Raw genomic sequence first — 23,325 nt, 5'->3', positions numbered from 1 at the left:
GCAGCAAGTTCTCTTTTTAGAACAAAAGAGAACTTTGAGAGCAAATCACTAAACAATGTTCAGTGACAGAGAAGATAATAAATACATGACCAAATAAAGACGTCTTCATTTACCCTCACAAAGGACAGTCCTTCTTAGTATTTCCTTTAAGATAAAGTTAGCTTCTGTCTTTTGGGGGTGGGTGGGTTGGGGATGCTTGTGTGGCACAAAAATGACAAGTAATTACTAGTGAGGTAGATTCTAATCATATGTAGAACAAAACTATGAGCAGTTAAATTATTTTAAAGAGAATGAAGTAATCAAGTAACAATGCATTGCAAATGCATTAGATTTTAATCTTTAATATCTAATAGTATTGCTTTAGGAAAGTTTTTCCCTGAACCAAGAATACAATGCTAATTACATAAAAATATACACACATAAAAAGTAGTTCTCCAATTTCCCAGGAAAAAAAATCCAAGTATAACCTCTAGAATAGTCAAGTTTTTTGTTTTAATTATAATTAAAGTCTTGGTCATCTCTTACTAGCTCTGTAACTTACATATTTAAATTAAAGAAACATTATTAGACAACCATTACAATTTATAAATGTAAGGTGCCATTATTAAGTAAATACATTCCTCTGTGAGTGGATGTGTCCCTTCTCCCACCAACTAATGAAGCAGCAATATACATTAGTTTACTTTTATTAGTAGATGATATGCTGCTGCAAATGCTAATTCTCTCTCCTCCCCCATGTTGATTTTGTGTATACACATGAGTTGGTTAGAATGCACTGACAATCTCATTAGTAATCAACAACAAGATGAGCTAGGCTTGGGCTTTCGGTGAAGATTGATGGTGTCTGTCTGAATCAAGTGATCTGACCTATCTTCAGTAGCAAGAACTCTCCGAACTGCTTCCTCAAAGGCTGCTGCGACATTTGTGGCATCTTTTGCACTTGTTTCAAAGTAAGGACAGTCACCGTTGTCCCTGCACCAGGCCTGGGCTTCTTCTGTAGATACCTGCCGTTCATTTATGTCGATCTTGTTACCCAAAATCACAAAAGGAAAGCTTTCGGGCTCTTTCACATCTGCATAATATATGAATTCTTTCTTCCAGTTACTTAAGTTCTGGAAGCTTTGTGAATCATCGACACTAAAAGTAAGCAGGCAACAGTCAGAACCTCTGTAAAATGGTGTCCTCAGGCTTCGGAATCGCTCTTGACCGGCTGTGTCCCAAATCTGCATGGTAACCAAATGTCCATCCACCTCCAAATCTTTATTTAAAAATTCCACACCTATTGTATGGAAGAGCTGGGTATCAAACTTATTAGTTACATATCTGTTCATAAGAGAACTCTTCCCAACTCCACCATCTCCAAGGAGAATTACTTTAAAAAGTGATGATTTTCCTGCCATTATTAATCTCAAGAACTTTGACTCCAGAACCCTGTAAAATAAAAAGGCACCATTACGTTCTTTTATGTTTGTACATTCCACTACATTCTAGGCACATTAGCATATGAGTGAAATAAAACATATACTGTAGTTCCATTTCCTTTTTACAAAAGAAACACCTAAGAATTGTCACTTACTGAGCACTTAACTATGTGCCAGCCACCACTACTCTACTATTATTCCCTAAAAGAGCTGATGAGAGCTCCCTCTTCCTTTTTCTCAGGTCAGGCTTACTGTGAGGCTGGCACTTTGGGCCCAAGTCTGACTCCAAAGACCTTCCTCTGAACCATCACTCTATAATAAGCCCCTCTCTGCTCACAACAAGCTCTACCACCATTTGCTAAAGATGCAGTGAGAGACCCAAGAGCACAAGTTTCTTTAACAACTTCAAACAGCCTTTCAGTGCACAAGGATGAGGTTCACTGATGGCATTCAACGTGCTGAGGACTTACCGTCTTCAGACTCAGGTGCTGTTTGTTAGTCAGGAAACCCAGAGACAGAAGCTGAATAATTCACAAATAGCTTGTGAAATAAACCAGCCACTGAATAAATGGACTTTCTTTGTGTCATTAGGAATACTATTTTGAGTCTGCTAAAATTAATGTCACCAGCAATGGAATTTTTACTTTAAAACATGTGGACAGCTCCAACTCTTAGCAAACATGAGCCCATGCTTTTACTTGTTTTGAGATGGAATGAAATAAACCTGAAATGAAAAAGTGGTACTATAGATGCTCTTTAGTCCTAGGGCAGGCAGGAGCCTCCCCCACAGACAATCTCTGCTTCAGTCATTTTGAAAAGCACTGTCACATGGAACTGAAATTCATTTCCACCCACTGTACCACACGGTCTTGCTGCCACCCTGGCATATGATGCTCCCTCTGCCCATGACCTCCCCCCCCCAAAATGAACACTGCCTTCAGAACTGTTCAGCATGGTTATCACTTGACTGGCCTTCCTGGGCAAGCCCTCTCAATGTTGTTCCTTTCACACGATTTCCATGTTGCCTTATCAGAGTGTAGCAAACATAGTCTATCATTTGTTCCAGCATTTTAATAAGTCTTTATGGGTTTAAGTACCTTACCAGACATAAATTTTTACTGTATAGCCCTGAATTTTCAGAATCTCAAAATCAAATTATAAGCTAGGTCATATAATCAAACAGCCCCCACCTATACTAGCTGCATACATCTACCGATTAAGTTTTATAAATTCCTTGAGATTTATTATTTATAATATTAGGTCACTTTGGTAGTCCGTAGTCCTTTTCTTTTTTCATAATAATGTGAGACTTCCTAGTTTGTGTCATTATTCTGACCAAGCAAATTTGGGGTATGCTAGACCCACACACCAGGAAATAGGGTACAATTTTTTGTATTTCCCATCTATAGTTTGAGGCCTCCTAAATATTCCTACTTGGGGATATAGGTATAAGCATTTGCTTAAATAACTAATATACACATGAACATCTCTCTGATTATAACTGTAGAGTTGTATGCAAACATACATGGTGAATACAGTTATATAGACCATCTTACTTCCTTTTGACATCTAACAAAAGCCAACTTCATTCAATCTGTATCTACCTCAGTCTGCTTATGGATATTAAAAATGTTCCCTGTCTCTAAGAACAGTAAAATTCTTTGAAAGCACTTTTTTTTTTTTTGAGACAGTCTTACTCTGTTGCTCAGGCTACAGTGCCGTGGGGTCAGCCTAACTCACAGCAGCCTTAAACTCCTGGGCTCAAGCAATCCTCTTGCTTCTTGCCTCAGCCTCCCAAGTAGCTCGGACTACAGGCACCTGCCACCACACTGGGCTAATTTTTTATGACTAGTAGAAAGAGTATCACTCTTGCTCAAGCTTGTCTTGAATTCTTAAGTTCAAGGGATCTTCCTGTCTCAGCCTCTCAGAGTGCTAGCATTATAGGTATGAGCCACTACACCTAGACTTGAAACTTATTTAGTATAAGTTAATTTAATAAAGGTATCCTACAATATTATTTTCAAAATTTACCTGAAAATGTAATATGGAATTTCTTATAGTCCACAGAGCCCAGGATCTTGAGGTTGCAGTGAGCTATGATGAGCCATTGAGAACCACTGCACTCTAGCCAGGTTGACAGAGTGAGACCCTGTCTCCAAAAAACATTAACAGAAAAATCTGAATAAGAAAAGCATACGCATGTCATAAATCTTACCTTAATTGTTCAATTCAAGCATCATTATCTGCAAAGAAAAAAATTATCTCACTTTAACATTTGTTTTCATAATTTTAAGAGTAAAAACAAGAATTAAAATGTGAAAGTACAGATCTGACTTCTACGGGGAGCCAGATTCTTAATTTAAAAGGAAAACTACATCTGAACATTGCCCATCTTTCTCAACCTAAAAAAACCCCTACAATCAAAGATTCCTTTTTAGTCATTGTTTTTTTCAGGCAGGCATGTGGCTCACCCCTGTAACTCCAGCACTCTGCAAGGCCAAAGCAGGAGGACTGCTTAAGGTCAGAAGTTCAAGATCAGCCTGGGCAAGAGCAAGACCCTGTCTGTACAAAAAATAGAAAAATTAGCTTGGCATTGTGGTGGGGGCTTGTAGTTCCAGCTACTCAGGAGGCTGAGGCAGGAGGATCACTTAAGCTCAGGAGCTTGAGGCTGCTGTGAGCTACAATGATGCCACTGCATTCTACCCAGGGAGATAGAGTAAGACTATGTCTCCATTTTTTTCCTCCCAAAAAAAAAAAAAAAAGGAAACTAATCCCCCCTCCTCACTCCCCTTTCATAAAGAAAAAAAAATCACTTTTTTCCCCAAAAAGTTTGTCATCTGTCCACCCTTCTTTTCTAAGTTTCACTCAGAGATAGCTATAAAATTATATTTCAACAAAATGTACAATATTTCATTCATTCTTCACAGATTGCCCAAATTTAGAGTGGTTTAGTCATATTCCAAAGAATAAAAGATGAACAGGGAAAACAGAAAGGCCACGCAAAGGAGGGGCACCACTACGACAGAGGAAAAGTCAAGCTAATGCCAAAGGCAGCAGTGTCGGAAGCTCTAGGCCAGCCATTATCAACCTGTGGGTCGCGGCCCCTTTGTAACAATGCAAATACATCCTGCATATCAGACATTTACATTACAATTCATAACAGTAGCAAAATTACAGTTATGAAGTAGCAACGAAAATAATTTTATGGTTGGGGGTCACCACAACATGAGCTGTATTAAAGCCTCACAGCATTAGGAAGGTTGAGAACCACTGCTCTAGGCAGTCAAGGCAAAAATGAAAACTCTCTTGTTTCTGTTCGAATAAAAGCACACTGTCAGAAAGGAGAACTTGTTCCTGGCACCAGATGCCAAAAGCTCAGCCCCATGAGCGAGCTCGTTAACATCTTGAGGCCTCACAGGAACAATGGCGACAACAGTACCTACCTCCTATAGTTATTGACAAGATTCACTCAGATGAGGAGGGAAAGGGTTTCATCACAATGCCAGGTTCTTTACAGGAGTACAAGAAGTTTCTGTGAATGAATACATGAGGAAGTTTTGCAGACTGGCAGTTTTACAGACAGGTTCAATTTATGACTATTTCTTTTTGTTTGTTTTTGGCCAGAGCTGGGTTTGAACCCGCCACCTCTGGCATATGGGGCCAGTGTCCTCCTCCTTTGAGCCACAGGCGCCGCCCCTTTATGACTATTTCTTACATCAAACTTTGGTAAGAATTATGGGCAGAGCAAATCATAGGGTTATGCAGGCCTATGTTAGGAAGCCAAGGATGCTAGTCCTAATGATCAAATTCAATTTGAAGGTTTCCTGGTGATGACTACACAGGACTATGCTAAAGTACTAGCCTCTCTTGGTCAAACCAATGGTTTCAACATCCCCCCCCCCGGGGCATTTTTATGGGACTTTCATATAGAAATCCTTAACCTATAAATTCAATCAATGAAAAAAAAATGAGGCTTTAAAATTCTGACATTTGGGATGAAGGATAAAACAGCAACAATAGCAGCCCACATTGACTGGCCCTGTGTCCACTTACTCGACACCATCTCTAGTTCTCACTAGTCTCCTATTATCTCTGTCTGTACTACAGATGAGGACACTGACCCCTAGGGTTTCTTTATGAAGCCTGGTAAAAGGTGTAAGAGATGAAAGTGGCAGACTGGCTCTAAAGCCCAGGCACTTAACCCAAAGGCTGCGTCCATCTCCACTGCCTTTGCATTTGTTTCTCAGGGTATCCTTGCCATTGCAGGTGGATGAAAGTAAGCAGCCACAAACAATAGGCATCTTGCAACTCCTCCCTTTACATTATCATCTGAAGCACTCTAGGAGGCCCAGGTGGGTGGATTGCTTGAGCTCAGGAGTTCAAGACCAGCCTGAGCAAGAGCAAGACCCCACCCCACCCCATCTCTATTAAAAATAGAAAAAAAAAAACCTAGCCGGGCACTGTGGTGGGTGCCTGTAGTCCCAGGTACTCGGGAGGCTGAGGCAAGAGAATCACTTGAGCCCAAGAGTTAGAGGTTGCTGTGAGCCATGATGCCACGGCACACTATCCAGGGCGACAAAAAAAAAAAAAAAAAATCTACACAAGAACAAGTTAACCTGACAGAACTAGTTGTCTCCAATCCGTTGACACATAGTAGAAAGCACATTTGATGTGCCTATGTTTAATTAGTTTTAGTAGTTAAAATACGTTGTAAATGAATCAAATGTCTGCAGAACTGTAAAGCAGGCATCCTCAAACTGTGGCCCGCCTAGGACATTAATCCGGCCCGCCGGGTGGTTTTGCCACTGCTGCCTGTCCTGCTCATAGCAGCCGACTCATCCCAGGGCCCACAGTCCGGCCCTCCAATGGTCTGAGGGACAGTGAACTGGCCCCCTGTTTAAAAAGTTTGAGGACCCCCCCCTGCAGCATCCACAGAAGCCTAGTGTTCCATAGAGCAGGTGGGAGCGTGGTTTTTCAGGAGGCATTTTGTGACCCTCTACTACGGGCCACACACTGAGGACGCAAATCACACATGCATAGCCCCTGCCTCATGGCACCTGTGTTGGGTGAGACTGACATCCACACATAAACCCATTTAAGGCATAATTGTGGTAAGTCCTACAAAATGAGAGGCACGTGGTACAGAGCACAGCTATTCATACTCAGCCCAAAGGCAAAGAACAACTTAGAATAGTGCAGGGGATCCCGGCCGCCTCCCTCAGCCAGTGAGAGGCACAAAGTGTAAACCAGCAGCTCATGTTGCTGCAGGGGGTTCCGGCCACCAGGGGGCCTTAACTTGATACACCTTCATCCTCCACCACAACTCAACCAACTGTTTCACTTGCCCAGCTGCAGTTAAGGAAAAAAGCAGCACCTTCCAACACAGGGAGGAAGCGTGCTATACAGCGTGTTACTGAGGCTGCACATGGGTTTCCAGTGTGGTCTGTCCTTACCCTGTTCTCCCTCACTAAAGTCTGACTCCACTGCAGGGGGATCTGACCAGGGGAAAAGAGATCTGACCACACGCGAAGCTCAGCACGGGGAGAAGAAAACTACGAAAAAAGAGGGAGCCAGGCTCGGTGCCTGTAGCTCAGTGGCTAGGGTGCCAGCCACACACATGTGAGCTGGCAGGTTTGAACCCAGCCCAGGCCTGCCAAACAACAATGACAACTACAACAACAAAAAAAATAGCAGGCATTGTGGCAGGTGCCTGTAGTCCCAGCTACTTGGGAGGCTAAGGCAAGAGAATCGCTTAAGCCCAAGAGGTGGAGGTTGCTGTGAGCTGTGATACCATATACTCACACTCGGCACTCTACTAAGGCTGATATAGTGGGACTTTGTCTGAAAAAAGAAGAAGAAAGAAGAAAGAGAGAGAGAAGAAGAAGAAACGAAAGAAGGAAAGGAAAGAGAATGGAAAGGGAAGGAAGGAAGGAAAGAAGGAAGAAAGAAAAGAAAAGAAAGAGAAAAAAGGGGAAACCAGAACCAGAAAGTGGGACCAACCCATGCCAACGCTCTGCCAAGGAAGCCTGGCCTGGCACAGACTGGGAGAGCCCAAGGTAGGCGTAAGCCCCTGGAGGCTGGAGAACAGAGTGTGCTAGAAGAAAGAGGCCAGAGGGAATGGCCTAGGAGTGGGCAGGGCCCCCCAGGGGAAGGATTTCTGTCTGTACCCGAGGAATGATGGGGAGGAACTGAAATAGCTTCAGCAGCGGGCGACTCGATCAGATAAGCCCAATGAGATATGGAGTTCAGAAAGGCAGCAGGCTGCAATGGGAGAATGGCTACGGGAGAAGAAGAGGAAGGCCCCGGGGTAGAGCTGGGCTAAATGCTGTTATGATCCCTCTCTCCACTACCAATGGTGTCAGCTGGGTTTAGGATTGAAAACTGAGGTGGTTGTGCCTCACACTTGATCATCCAATAAAACATTTACTATGTGGCCTCATACTTTACCTTGTTGGCTTTTATGTCCCCCCATTATCTAGCCAACTCCTATTCACCCTCATAGATGCAGCTAGACTTCCTCTCCTCCATGACACCTTCCAGCACTCTGACTGGACGCTCCTAACACATCTCCAACATTACCATAAGGACTTAGATATGCTTACTACATCTAAAAAGAATGAAACATGCTCTCTGAAAAGATTCATATTACATGGGCACTTAGTTAGAAAAATGCCCACACTTTCCCCCTGTATTTTAGACTATACCAAAAAATACCTGCCCATACTATTCTAAAACCCCCTCCTCCCCTAAAAAGAAAAAGAAATGAAATTTAACAAAAAATGTCCAGTTGGGGGCAGGACCCATAGCTCAGTGAGTAGGGTGCTGGCCACATACACCAGGGCTAGCTGGTTTGAACCCAGCCTGGACCTGCTAAAACAACAATGACAACATAAATAGCTGGCATTGTGGTAGGCACCTGTGGTCCCAGCTACTTAGGAAGCTGAGGTAAGAAAATCACTTAAACCCAAGACTCTGAGATTGCCGTGAGCTGTGACGCCATGGCACTCTACCTAGGGCGACAGCTTGAGACTCTCCCTCTCAAAAAAAAAAAGTGTCCAGTTGGGCAAATGGAAATGATTTATTTGCCTAATTGGGTGAGAAGACATGGAAATGTGGAACTGCAGAAGTAAACCATTAAGTGATAAAAACAAATAGCATGCATGCTGGAATGGCACCACAAAGCAGCTTACAAATTTATATAAAGTTTGCAAGAAAATCTAGAATAATCAATATTGAGTTCAATCCTCAAAGTTCTGATTCCCTTACAAAGTTACATTTTAATACCAAAAGTGTCTTTGAAAGCTTCATTTTCATTAAAAGCCTAGACTTACTGAGTGCTACAATTAAAATGAAATGGAAGTTATTTTCTTTTAAATTTTTAAATACTACTATCAACCAGATCTCAAGGATAATCACTTTCTAAATTTTTCAGTAACTCAGACCATAATAAAAGTCAGAGTCAATATGATACCAAAAGCACAAGCAAGAAAAATTAGATAAATTGGACTCAGTCAAAATAAAATCTTTTGTGTTTCAAAAGACACTATCAAGAAAGTGAAAAGCAACCCCAACATGGGAGAAAGTATTTGCAAATTATGTATTTGATAAGGGATTTGTATCCAGAATCTATAGTTGACCCTTGAACAACACAGGTTTGTACTGTGCAGGTATGCTTATGTGCAGATATTTTTCAATGCATATATTAGAGAACTTTTGGGAGCTTTGCAACAATTTAAAGAAGCTTGCAAACTGCATAACCCAGAAATATTGAAAAAATTAAGAAAAAGGTGGGCCAGGAATGCATAAAATGTATACACTATTTTATCATTTATTATCATAAAATATCCATTATAAAGACTTGGAATTCATGAAAACTTAAATACACAGACCATACACAGTGCCATATGCAATTGAAAGAAATGTAAACATAAAGATGCAGTATTTAATCACAACTGCCTAAAAGGAACTCTAGTACATGCTGCAGGGTGTTCTAAAAGTCACCCCTAAAGTCACCACACAGAAGGAAATGAGAAATTGTACCTAAATGTACCTTTACTTACAAAATACTCATTTTAAAATTTTACAAAGCGGTGGAAAATACGTAGAGAATATTGTGTATATACCATAGAAGCCCCATTGTTTCTTACTGCAATATGATATCTGCATGAATGGTTCGTCTCTCTGGTAAATCCCATATTGCAGCAAGAAGTGATCTCTCACAGGTCCAGCAATTTTTTGTCGTGTTTAGTGCAATCTTGTAAAAAGCCCTTGATGAACACCATGGGACCCATACAAAGTGCCTCTAATGATGCTGGAAGTATCCCCAAGAAGGAGAGAAAAGTCATGACATTACAAGAAAAAGCTGAACTGCTTGATATGTACCACAGATTAAGGTCTGCAACTGCAGCTGCCTGCCATTTCAGAGATGATTCATCTTGTGAAGAGACAACATAAACTTACTGCATTGATAAATACAGTACAGCAGTACTGTAAATGTATTTCCTCTGCCTTATCATTTTCTTTTCTCTAACTTACTCTGTGTAAGACTATAGTATATAATACACATAACCTAGAAAATACATGTTAATCAACTGCTTACGTTATCAGTAAGGCTTCTAGTCAGCAGTAGGCTATCAGTAGTTAAGTTTTTTTGGGGGGGTCAAAAGCTATATGCAAATTTTTGACTGTACAGGTGATGGCGGCCACTGTTATCCTATACAGCCATTACATACAGGGCACTGTTGGACAGGCCCTGGCGGGGCGGGATGAACCCATATGCCACCATCTGGAGTTGTTTATTCACATATAAGGCCTTCTGTTGTGGATAAAGTTAGGAAACCAAATGCTCCAAGGACTATGGTGCCAGTCAAGGACCCAGTGCTGAAGTGCACTTAATAATGCACTTAGTACAGTACTGACTAGCTATAAATTGAGTCTAGATAGGAAGGCTTTGAAGATATAACCACTTTAAGATAGGGGGATATTGTGTAACCTAGTAACCTATGAGGGGGAATCTGATGCATACTGTGATGACTGGTAACATTGCTGATGCTGCTTTTACTGTGAGAGTATAAAAATAACAAAGGGAAATAGGAAAACAGAGCACTTATTTGAGGAGATATCCTCGCTGCTGTTCAGAATTGCTGGCTTTTCTGTAAATAAAAGTGAAACTGTTGATCTTTCATCTGCTTCTCTGTTGACTGGCTTGGGTGACAGGCTGATAGGCTCCTTGGTCAAGCAACACAGGGGATCGGCACCCCCAAACCCCCATGTTTTTCAAAGGTCAGCTGTAGAAATAGCTTGTATAACTAACTCATCAATTAGAAAAAAAAGCAACCTCAAATGACCCAATTTAAAAATGGGCAAAAATGTTTAACATCATTAGCCAGTAGTACCATGTAAATCAAAACTACGATGACATACCACTTCATTTCCTCTAGGATGGCTAGAATCAAAAAGGTAGGTAATAACAAGCATCGATAAGGATATGGAGACACTGGAATCCTCGTACACTGTAATGGAATTATAAAATGGCACCTTGATAACAGAAAACAGTTTGGCAGTTCCTCAAAAAAGTAAACACAGTTACCACATGGCCCAGCAATTCTCTCCTAGGTACATACCCAAGAGAAATCAAAACACGTGTTCATGTAAAAACTTGTACATGAATGTTCACAGCTGCTCTGTTCATAATGGAAACACAGAAACAACCCAAATGCCCACCGACTGATAGATAAACAAAATGTGATAGAGCCATACAGTGCTCCAAGTGGAAGATCCTCAGCAAACACTATGCTCAGTGAAAGAAGCCAGACACAGAAGGCCACCCAATGTATGGTTCCACTTACAAAAAATGTTCAAAATAGGCATGCCCATGCAGACAGAAAGTAGACTCCTGGTTGTCAGGGGAGGTAAATGAGGAATGACTGCTAACAGCTAACAGTTTCTTTCTGGGATGATAAAAATACAGTGGAATTAGATAGTGCTGGTGGTTGCACAACTTTGTGAAGGCACTAAAACCCACTGAACTGTATACTTTATAAGGGTACACTTTATAGTGTGAAAAAATATATATCTACTTCCTGAGAATTAGAAATGTGAGCCTAGAATTGTACTTACAACTAGAGCTGCAAATGATCTTTGTCCCTTCAGCTGCATCCCTTTAAATAAATCAGTTACACAGATACCACTTTAGGATTTCCACAGCATGTGCCGTAGGGGGCACAAAGTAATCTGAAGGAGGGGTCACTGGCAGGAGAGAAAATGAATGACCTTTTCAGCAGATACCTGAAGATTTGAAAAAAGAACATTTTATATCTATCCTTTCCTTCCTATAACACTATTTTCCCAACTTTTCTATTGTATTCTTTTGGCTTGCACTATGAATTATTTATGAATAGTTTATAATAGTAGTTTAAGTGGGTTTCTCATTAGACTTGCAAGTCAGGATCAATTTTTTTTCTTCCATCCTACACATTTTGATAGACCTCAAAAATAGAATGGGAGAACTGATAAACAAAAAATTGTAAGTACAGGAAGAACAAATAGAACAACAGAATATTGTTGGCTCTGACCCTTTGCTCTAACCCAACCCCTTGCTGGCTTCCAAAGCTGTACACTGAACCAAGGGAGGGAATATACTATCAGGATCCAAGCAAAGAATATATATATGGATTACTGTTAGATTTTTTTATTGGTCGTGGATCTAACTGCCGCTAGTCTAACAGATAACTAAGGCCATTTATTTCTTCATTTTTTTATTACATAAGATTTTGATCATCGCAGGCAAAAAGCCATCCAACCTTACTTAAAAGCCTGTCCCAATTACATCCCTACAACTGACCAACCCCAAACCTACCACTGGCATTTCCTGTTCACATCTTTGCTCAGGCTGTTACCTTGGCCTGGGAGATCCCACCCTATATCCACAGGTGTGAAAATCCTAGTCATCAGAGACTGAGTTCAGATCATTCAGGCAAGAGGCCTTCTAAGGTACCCTGCTAACTAAGCTTTCTCTTATCTTTCTCTCATCATTTCCACCTCTATTACAGATCTCATTTACTTATGCTCTAATCATCTTCCCTTGTGTATGTGTCTGTTTCCTAATTACAACGTCACCACCCTGAGGGGGAGGCACAACACCCAATGTCACCCACTCATTTGTCCCTTTTTTGGTCTGCCACATCTTGAACAATGAGGCACGTTTGTACCTATGAGGTACAAATAAATGCTAAATTGAGAACAAAGAGTAAATCACGTCCTCCTTTATTTTTATTCTATTATTATTCTATTTGTTCTTTCTGTACTTGGAATTTTTGTTTATCAGTTCTCCCATTCTATTTTTGAGGTCTATCAAAATGTGTAGGATGGAAGAAAAAAAATTGATTCTGGCTTGCAAGTCTAATGAGAAATCCACTTAAAAATAAGTACTATTGACTGACTGCAACAGGAAGCCGGCAAATGTGGAAAAATTCCTACATTCCTTAAAGTATGCTGCCAAAGGGAGAGTAGATGCCTTTCTCTAAACTTCAGCTTCTGAAGCACATACTCTGTAACCCTTTGATCAGTTCTCACTTCCAAAAAGTTAAGCTGAATGTATAAGCAGACTATTTTTCCCTCTGATCAAAATGCACAAGTTCCCTGCGCATTCACCCCACATGTCCTAGTTGGAGGCATACATACCCCTTATCACTTCATTCCACTTTACCGCTCAGGAAACTGAAGTTCAAAGAAATTAATCAGGGAAACAAAAGCATGGATAATCTCAAATATTATTTGTATGTTTCACTGGAGCTGTATCTATTTCCTCCTATCTCAACGTAGGTGTGTCTCACTTAACAGTCTAACTGGTTCCACCGTTTTTTTTTTTTAAAGACTTCCTTAGTTGTATGCTAAAATGTATGAGCAAGAAGCAAGTCAAGGGAAGTCATTAAGCCTAAATGGGGGTTGGCCCTACAGCAAGTAGTTGACCAAAAAGAAAGAATGAAGCAAAATTTTGTGGGAAAATACCACAGGGATAGAACTGGAGGCAAGACTTGCCAGGTGAAATAATTGTCTGGTCATATCTAGTCAGCCACGGAGCATTACCTCTGGGACAGAGGCAGCCAGAGAAGGAAAACAACTCTGTAAATCAAACTACACTAGCACTATGTCAGAGTGCCTCCTCTACTAAAGAGCTCACTTTCATAAGTACTCGTTTTTGAGGATGAGTCACCTAATTTAACTTTTAAGAAATATATGTTAACTTTTTTGCTTAAAACAAGGCACCTCTGTAAGTTAGGAATGCTAACTAATCATGAACAAGTAGTAGGGGGAGTGGGAAAGGAGGAAGCGAGGAGGGCAAGACAAGATTTAGTTAAAGGAACTGAATCTTCTCAAACCCTCACGAAAGTATAATGCAACAGAATCCGGCAGAGCTTTCTGCAATGATGGAAATTTTCTATTATCTGCACTGTCCAACATGGTAGCAAAGCGGCTGATCTAACTGAGGGACTGATATTTTTCATTTTATGTAATTTGTTTAAATTGAAACTGCTGCATGAGGCTAATGGCTACTATCTTGGACTGTGCAGACCTAGAGTGTGGTTAATTAGGAGTCCATGAATGAGCTTCAGGGGAAAAATGCAGGACCCAAAATCAAATGTGAAATAAGAGAGGAGGGATGGAAGCTTGTGTGCTTGAGCTTTTTTCTGGAAAGAGTAGAAAAGGTTTTATCAGATTCTTAAAGGAGTGCAGACCCCAAGAAATGATCACTACATGCTACATGACATGCTACATGTCTGCACCATATGTTACATGTGATCCATTTGTACAGCTCATAACACCCTCAAGACTTTTTGTCTTTATTTAACCTTTCCCTCCCTCACCTGTGAGACTATGAACTTTGACCATAAACTGTGATTGTTCAATGAACAGTCTTACTCATGGGAAACTGGTAATCCCAGGAAGTGAGGATAATGATTTGTTTTTTGTTTAAATTTTTAAGGGGTAAGCATAAATCTACCTACAATAAGGCACTTATTTGAAAAAGGCACTAAAAATGTTTCTTGACAATAAAGAAAAGAGTGGGGAACGTTTAAGACAGAACTTTGAAGGACAGAATTAAAACACAAAGATAATAGCTACAAAATAAGAATACTGGGAATTACAGATGTGTATTTTCAGAAGATAAATCATGAAAGGAATGAATTTGAATATGTGTATTAGAAAAAATATATGAAAGCAGGGAAACACAGACCAATTCTGATCTGCAATATCCTTATACCTCTCTTCCAATCAGTTAAGAAACCAGGTATCTTTACTTACAGCAGACAGGAATAGAGGCTGGAGAACTTCTACACAAACTCAGGGAAAGGCTAGTATACAAACTCCATCCACAAGGCACAAAGTCCCAGCAAATAACTACTTGACTGTTAGAAAAGTTAAGCAAAAGGAGTGGGGATTTCCCAAGGAGATATATTTAAAGAGGGCCGCTATATGTCTGGCATTTAGGACTCAACTAGATTAGAGGCTCCCAAATGCCATTCCACAGGGAAGCTGTCACCAGCTCAAAATGAGAAAAAACCTTACCAGCACCACTGTAGGCAGTTCTTCATAAAGTTCAGTTTATCCCATGTAACCATCACTTCTCCCAATTTGCCCCTACCAAGGTGTTGAAACTGACTTTTCTCATGGAAAGCTTTCCCAGCACAGACTTACTCCACCCCTCACTACCCATGCCCCTACTGCATCCATGCCCAATGAACTCTCCACTCAGCTTCTATTACACACACGGCCCCCAACCCCTCCACTGCCCTGAATGCCAGCAAAGTCACCAGACACCTTCAGCGGCCAATCCAAGAGGTTCTTCTCCATCCTCATCTGAATGCCCTAAGGCACATGCAGCCCCAAAGTGAATAAAGAGAAAAGTATGTCTCTTAGGACTTCACTGTGTAAGGTTCTAGAAAATACCCTCGGGTTTCACTGGTATCTCTACCTGAGACTTAGCTAGTAGACAGGAAATGCTCTAGGTCTGTAGCCATTTGTGGGGATGTACATGACCTAAAATCTTGGAAGGGTATTCAAGTCTTCAGAGACCCAATTGGGAATGTGTCTTATACAGTATCACACACGTAGCTAGAGGTACTGGTGGCACTTTAGGCCTTACCCAGGACTCACCACCCATTACCACCTCTATTAGGTCTAAAGAGCCTGGCAGTGACCCTCTTGAAAATGTTTCCTGTGTAATCATCCAGCATATAACTACTTTGATGATAGGTTTGGCTTTCTCTCCCCCGCACCCCCTTTGCTTTCTTCAAAGACAGCTCCCTCTCCTGGAAAGCTCTTAGTGAAGGTATTTTAACAAGGTGGAAGTCCTTACCTCTTCCCAAACAACACCTTCCTGGGCTAAAAAAGCCCAGTGGTTCCTAAAGTCCACCTCCACCTTCTCACATGCCGGGGCCAGACAAGAATCTCCAACTCCCTGTATAGTATGTTCATCTGGCACCCTGATGATCATTCAAATTCAACATATCTAAACCCACACTAATTATTTTCCCTATTTCCAGAATCTTTCTTCTTTTCTCTTACTCACTTCATTCATTCCCACAAAAAAATGTGTCCACTTCCCTCCCTACCTATCACCATTATGTTGTTGGGTCAAATAATAAATGCTATGGCTGTAAACATTAGCAGCCATTTATTTACTGAATTGCTACCTGGCATACAGCACCTTAAAAATCCAAGATTTTTCACCAAGATTAAATAACTTTCCCAGGTCTAATTAAACAGTGCAGGTCAAACATGTATTATCTTCACTCCCACCAGATGACAGAAAAGGACTAAAAGATGTACAAATCAAATCAAGACACCAAGAAGGAACAGTTATATATGCAAGACAGCAACAAAATTTAGAAGATGGAAAGCAAATGGTCCGATAGTGACAGAGCAGAGATAACACAACCCAGTGTAGAGAGCAGCAGCCGATGACAAGAAGGTGTTTTGAAACAGGGCTGAAAGCTCAAAGAGTCTCCCAAAGGCTGTGGACCCCATAACCACCCCTTTTTGCCACCCTAGTAGAAAATGAGGAGCAAACACAAAGGAAAGCAGAGACAGAGGGCCAGGCTACACAGAAAACCTGAACAGGCTCCCTTCCTCGGCTTATCCCTCCGCTCAGAATATAGTGTCCCAAAAGGCAGATCCCCAAACGGCATGATTAGCTCCAAGGGAAATGAGGGGCCCAAGGGAAATCTTTCAGGTACTGGAAGGGGTGGAGAATCAAAAAATGATTCAGATGTCATCTCCTTACCACTAAACCTTGTAGTCCATAAACTAAAACCAAAAAACACCAACTTCTAATCCTGAAGTTACAAAACTGTGCTGAGGTGCCAAAGAGCATCATGGCAAATTTGCAGGGCCAGAGGCAGGCTATTGTAATTTTTTGAGAGAAAGGCAGATCATCTCTGCCGAGGGAGATCTAACTGCTCGAGGGAGTTCACAGTTTCAATATTAGATCACATCACATGGACCACATTCCTTTCAATGACATCACATCTTTGTGAAGCTGGGTTTTCCAGGACTGCTGTGATAAAAATCAAATACTGACCACATTAATGTGGATTATGAAGGTGACAGCCATTTGCTTGATAACGATTTCTAAAAATTTATTTAAGAACACCAGGATTCGTTCCAAAGAACACTCTACATTCATCACCCTATGGTCCTCAAGCAGTTCCAGTGACTTCTACATTCTTCCTGTACGTTCATCTGATCAAACATACATATGTGAAACTGCACATACTACAGCAAGTCACCTAGCTGCATAAGTAGCCCTGCTGGTGATTTCTAACTTTTTCAAACCTGTTAGAATCATTTAAACACTCCTATCTGTTAGAGTTCTGCATAACCAAGTTCCAGAAATAGAAGTCTGTAAGGCTTTTTATTCTGGCTTCTCTAACACTATTAACACAGCCACTCTTATGGGGACTAACCTTCTGGAAATTACACTAGCTTCTATACCCAAAAGCCAAACTGAATTCACAATAACTTAGAAATAAAATCCAGTAGTTAGTTCAGCTCCTTTATACTGCCCTGCTATCCTTCAGGACTGGGTAAAGAATGTGCCAATGGAATGAATGTATCGAGTTGTTCTATACTGTCCCTTCATCCCGTCAGCAACATTTGCAGCACGTCAGCCTAAGACAAAAGTGGAGCTTGTGTCCACGGACTCCGGACACGGCAATGAGCTGTGAAGCCTGGACTTCTTACTTTGCTTCTTGATTTTTTCCAAAATACATACCCAGTCTCTATCCAGTGCACGTGGATCTGGCTGTTACCTTACTTACATCCATTTACATCTAGTCATCCCCTTTATGTCCATGATAAGCAACAGCATTCTAAACTCACCATGGTCAAAAATTAACAAATGGAAAAATCCAGCATGTGTAAATACCCAGAGCAACTTCACAACATGTACAGTATCAAAAGTCAAGCCGAGAAACAGAGATGTCTCCTTCAAGTTACCCTGGGACTGCCCACAGCCTCCCCTCCCTCTAACTACAAATCTAGGTGGCTCCAGGTCTCCTCCCTCAGGTATCTAGACCTGCCATTTGCACCATAACCTTCCACCAAACTCCCTGAGGCAGTTTGTGAGTTCATCCCCACCCCCCACCCCCAAAAGATCCCTTAATAAACATTCTCTGTTGATGACCTACTTAGTCACAAGTCCTATTTTCTTATGCTTGCTGTTGCCTGGCACATTTATTATCTAGATACCTTTCAAGTTAACGCGTTGCCTAAACACACACACTTCCATTTGGCTTATTTCCTCCTGCTGCTTAATCAACAAATTGCCTAGGCAGAACTACTTGGAAGCTAATAATTTACTATCTCTACTGGTGTCATATAATCTCCTAGAGATTATACAGTACAACCGACTCATTTTACTAACAAAGAAATGTGGTTACCTACCTAACTTGGCTAGAGAAGCAAGATGACTCTGCCACCAATTTTCTCTGGACCCTTCCCAGAATAAAACACATCACTTTTGTTAGATCCCCTGCACTAGCAATCATTTTGAGATGTGCAATTTGGCACCCCTCTACTCCACAGACAACTCCTGAAAAGAGGAAGAGAAATCTATTCACACTGTGCATTGGCATGAGTGAAAAACCAAAGATACTGACAAAAAGATGCCATATTGACTGTGTGAGTAACAGCAATGCCTGGAGCCAGCCCATTTTGACTGCTCCTCTCCATCAATGACACTCCTAGAGTTCACCTAACACTTAATTTTGCCAGCAGAATGAAGCAGCACTTATTTCGAAAGGCTTGGTCATAGGCCAGGAGAAAACAGGCTGGAAAACACCAGAAAGAAAATTATGCAAAAACCATCTTTAAAAATTCCAGCCTTTCTCCATTTCAATGATAAAATGCATGCATAACTATTGTCTAGTGAGGCTAAATTTAAGAAACAATTTTATGCTCCACGACAATGTCTTCTCGATTTGATTCCTGTAAATATTCACACATGGAAGTCACACAACGCTATAAAGAACTCATCAAGTTTTCCCCATTTCATCTAAGTCTGCCCACAGTGAATGCCATGACACAGGTACTTCTGTGCCCAGCTGCAGAGCTGGTTTTTTTCCCTTTATGAACACATAGCCTGTCCTTGAGTAGCTCAGGCAGTAAATTCTGTCCTAGGATGATGTCAGAACCTGATCTTATGATTATGATTAAACTATAAGCTTCAGGAAGGTCGGGACTCCCTACTGCCCTTATCATCAGTACCTTTGTATCAGTGCCAGACAGGTTGCTCAGAGGATTGGAATAATGTAAAAACTAAACTCACTAAGTCCATTTCAATGGCTCTGAACAGCTCTCAAGTTCTTTCTGTCACTTCTGCCTTAAAACAAAAACGGATTCTGGTACCAGAAATTATTTGCTCACTCCTTAATCTTTCAAATGAATATGCCTCTTAGTCAAGAGAATTTTCCCCTGCTCACTGTTAAAATGATGAGGTGTCCTAAATACGAAAACGACACTACATTTGAAAAACTACAGAAATAGTTGAAATGTTAAGCTCTAGAGTTACACAGACTGCTGTAAAGCAAGGTTTCTCAACCATGACACTAGGGACATTTTGGGCCAGACAACTCTTTGATGTGGGGCACTGTGCTGTAGGTTATGTATGTTTAGCAACAAATTTGGCCTGCATGACCTTGGGAAAGAGACCCAACCTTTCTAGGTCCCAGCAAGTTCCCTGCAGAAATTCTGAGAATTAAACGAAATGATGGGCTGGGTGCAGTGGCTCCCACCTGTAATCCTAGCACTCTGGGAGGCCCAGGTGGGTGGATTGCTTGAGCTCAGGAGTTTGAGACCAGCCTGAGCAAAAAGACATCCACCCCCCTCCTCTCTACTAAAAAAACTGAGGCAAGAGGATCGCTTGAGCCCAAGAGTTGGAGGTTGCTGTGAGCTATGACGCCACAGCACTTTACCAGGGGGACAGCTTGAGACTCTGTCTCAAAAGAAAAAAAAAAAAAGAAATGATGTATGTACAGGATTTAGACCCACAGAACATTCACTGTCAGAGTGAGTACCCAATAAATGGTAAGAAATGAGAAGAGGTTAAAATAATTTCTAAAAGCAAAGGAACATACCATCAGGCCCCCAGAGTGCCTTAGTGTAGAAGTGGTTGAGATGAGCAGAAAGAAAAGGAGAAAGAGAGAGAGAGAAGTTGGAAAAGAGTAAATAGCATTAAGGTATTTCCCTTGTCTCCAAGAACCTGGTTTGGAGTCAAGGCAAATAATGTTCAACTTAAGGTTTTGCCTGTCTAACATTCCAAACAATAAACCAAAAATATCCCCAAATCACGAAATACCCCAAAATAAATAAGCCACCAAACCAGAAATTTTTTAGTATAAGAACCAAGACTTTACTAAAATGTCCTCAAAAATACTCAAAACACCAGACTGCCACATCACGGTCTTAAAATAGGGAATCTAAGTAACAAACCAAAGCTCTAGGCAAAGGGTGACGGTAACTTCAATACAAGGTTTGAAAAGAAAGTTCCTGACAGAATAGTTCTGAATTTCCTTCACAGTTAGTTTTGCCCCGCTGGGCAGCTTTTGAGATTACGGGCAATGTAGGGATTTTCCATTACAATGGTGCCTGAGAGGAAAAGACAAACACGTTAAAAAAAAAAAAAAAAAAAGAACCAAAACAAACAAACAAAAAAGCAATCAAATCCTGCCCAAAGATTTTATCAAAACGAAAAAACTCCACAAAAAGATTGCAGTCACGTGCCAATGTGGAAACTAGTAGAAAAGTTATTCCTCAAAAGAACCGTGGTCACGGGACGTGTCATCTCTTTTTAAAAAAAAAAAAAACAGGCCAGGCGCTCTGGGTCGGTCTGTGACCCTAGCACTCTGGGAGGCCTTGGCGGGAGGCTCCCTTAAGCTCAGGAGTTCAAGACCAGCCTGCAGAACAGGGAGACCTGTCTCTACTAAATATAGAAAAATTAGCCAGGCGTCGTGGCGTGTGCCCCTAGTCTCAGCTTCTCAGGAGGCTGAGGCAAGAGGATCGCTCAAGCTCAAGTGAGCTAAAATGATGCCACTACATTCTAGCCACGATGACAAAGCCAGGCCCTGTCTCAAAATCCAAAATAAACAACATAAAAAAAAAAAAAAACACTCCACCAACTATTTGGTCAGCACTTAAAATTCTCATCTTGCTTTTTTACTCAGTTGGAAGAAAGAAAGGAACGATCTGAAACCTTAGCTAGCGTCTGAATCAGATAATGCTTCCAAACCGCCTGCAGCCCCTAGGATTGGCTTTACAGTTTCAGCTCCTCACCTGAGCGGTCACAAGGCCAAGCAAACGTTCACTAGGTAGAACTTAGACGATCTTTTGCTGTCGCCACATTAATCATTCAGGTATAGGGTTTGGCTTGGGGTGTGTGGATGTACGTGTCCCCAAGTGGTTGGGGGAAAGGCTAGCGAATACGTGTCTTGCCAGGCGACTGGGTATTATTTCTCCGTTTGTGTATGTGCGCCTCTCAGCCCCCCTCTCCCGAGTGTCTGGCTTTTAATAGCGCTCCTGAGGTGTTTTCTGTTTCTCCGTCCCCGCAATGTGTCAATCTCCCAGGGCTTTGGATATGTGTCCGTCCTTCCCCCCGAGTCTGTGGGTATGAGAACCCGTCTTTCCTCCTGCGTCAGTCAGTAGCAGGCAGGGGAACAAGCCGGCCCCTCTCCCCGGGCGGCCCCGCGACTCGCGCTAGCCTGTCGCGCACCCCACCCCGACCCTGACGCCCACGCACCCCGACCCAGCAACCGTCTGGCCCCGGGGGGAGTCCCGAGCCCAGCTCACCTCGCGGCCACACGGAGGACGCCTCGGGGAGCTCGGGGCCGGCCTGTCTGCGTGCAGTGAAGCGGAAAGAGGGCCGCGGACCTGGCAGGCAGAAGGCTGCAGTGGCGGCGCCACCCGGCTCCAGCTGCAGCTGCTCCTGTCCAACGCAGAGGGAACAACATGGCGACGGGCCGGGGCGGGGCCGGGGGAGGAGCGAGGCCTGGGGAGGCGGGGCGAAGGGGGGGCGAGACCCCAGGAGCTGATCCCGGGGAAGCAGGGGCCGCAGGGCCGTTGCACCCCGCCCTCGCCCGCACCCTGACCGACTGTCCTGAACGAATCGCGGTTTGGGGTAGGGTTTGCGGCTCCTCGGGTCCTCCTGCCCAAATTCGGGCAAGAGCGAGTATGAAATACTAGTTATTTATTTTTTTGGGGGGGGGGACAGAGTCTCACTTTGTCGCTCTTGGTAGGGTGCTGTGGCATCATAGCTCACAGCAACCTCAGACTCTCGCCTCAGCCTCCCAAGTAGGTGGGGGTACCGGCGCCCACCACAACGCCCAGCTATTTTTAGAGACGAGGTCTCGCTGTGCCTCAGGCTGGTCTCGAACTCCGTGGCTCAGGCAATCCACCCATCTTGGCCTCCCAGAGTGCTAGGATTACAGGCCTGAGCCACCGCTGAGTTCTTCATTTTTAGTAAGGCAAGGTCTAACTCTTGCTCAGGCTGATGTCAAACTCATGAGCTCAAGTGATCCCACCTGCCTCAGCCTCCCAGATAATAGTTATTTTAAAAAACTTTAGGTAAGGTGGAAATAAGCAGATCAAGGTGATGAAAATGAATATGCAAACGGACAAAGGACAAATAAGTAGAGCTGTAAATCAAGCTTTTAAAATTTCTCTTCAATCTTGTTAAAATACTGCCACTGACATCTTTATATATAAAGCAGTAGTGACTAAAGATGATATTGAAGAAACTCTTCTTAATATCCTCACTTTATATGTGGAGCTGAGCACATGGGCCCTATGACAGAGGCCCCTGGAGGTAGGAAGGACTCTTAGTGACCTTTCAATATATCTTGTACAGGAGGTTAGCTTTGTTTTCTCAGATAAAGATGTCACTTTCATGATTTTGCGACCCACAATAATTTAAATGTATGGTTCTATGGGGAATCATTGTTAAGTAATGACTTTTCACTTAGCACTAGAAAGGTTATACTGGATTTGAGAGATTTTCTCACAAGTTACAAAAGACAATTTTAGAACACTTGTGAAAATAAGACACTGACTAAAGATTGAGTTCTAGTTGGAGCTTAAATGAATTTCTTATTTAAAAATCTATTTTTTTTATCTGCAGGTTATTTCCCCAAGGAAATGTGGGTAAAATTTTATAAAATACAAGTTGTTGAAATAGGGAGGAGGAAGAGATAATTCATTACCTTGTTTTAAAACACACAATAATTAAAGCTACCAAATAAAGCATATATGAATATTAGAGTTAGTTTTCCAGTAGAAAAAAATGGTGTCATGTACATGGGCCAAATTGCAATAAGCAATCCACAGCATCACTAATGAAATGCTACCAGAA

General features: G+C 41.9%; 1 protein-coding gene across 6 annotated transcripts; it reads right to left on the bottom strand.

Annotated features, from left to right (window-relative positions):
* Nucleotides 1-314: 314 nt before the first annotated feature.
* On the bottom strand, nucleotides 315-21,950 carry RAB9A (RAB9A, member RAS oncogene family). Of its 6 annotated transcripts, none has more exons than XM_012807162.2 (4): nucleotides 21,768-21,950; nucleotides 4,865-4,953; nucleotides 3,637-3,664; nucleotides 315-1,431 (listed from the first exon to the last, which is right to left on the bottom strand). In XM_012807162.2, exon 4 carries the CDS (start codon nucleotides 1,398-1,400, stop codon nucleotides 795-797), a length of 606 nt encoding a protein of 201 aa, XP_012662616.1. In that variant the 5' UTR covers nucleotides 1,401-1,431; nucleotides 3,637-3,664; nucleotides 4,865-4,953; nucleotides 21,768-21,950; the 3' UTR covers nucleotides 315-794. The 6 variants fall into 6 exon arrangements, with proteins under 6 accessions (XP_012662616.1, XP_012662617.1, XP_012662618.1 ...); XM_012807163.2 differs by lacking the exon at nucleotides 21,768-21,950 and adding an exon at nucleotides 9,804-9,938; XM_012807164.2 differs by lacking the exon at nucleotides 4,865-4,953 and having other exon boundaries at nucleotides 21,768-21,829.
* Between the last annotated feature and the right edge of the window lie 1,375 nt (nucleotides 21,951-23,325).

Source organism: Otolemur garnettii, unplaced genomic scaffold, assembly GCF_000181295.1.
Source record: "Otolemur garnettii isolate 467f Iridium unplaced genomic scaffold, OtoGar3 scaffold00065, whole genome shotgun sequence".
Lineage (NCBI taxonomy): Eukaryota > Metazoa > Chordata > Mammalia > Primates > Galagidae > Otolemur > Otolemur garnettii.
The sequence above is the reverse complement of the archived record's forward strand: the minus strand, read 5'-3'. Positions and strand labels throughout refer to the sequence as shown.

Coding starts and splice junctions, on each gene's coding strand:
- RAB9A (XM_023515067.1), bottom strand. CDS start 21,928: ATGTTGTTCCCTCTGCGTTGGACAGGAGCAGCTGCAGCTGGAGCCGGG. Junction 1,432..21,767: donor GTCCTCCGTGTGGCCGCGAG/GTGAGCTGGGCT, acceptor TTTATTTTACAG/GGTTCTGGAGTCAAAGTTCT.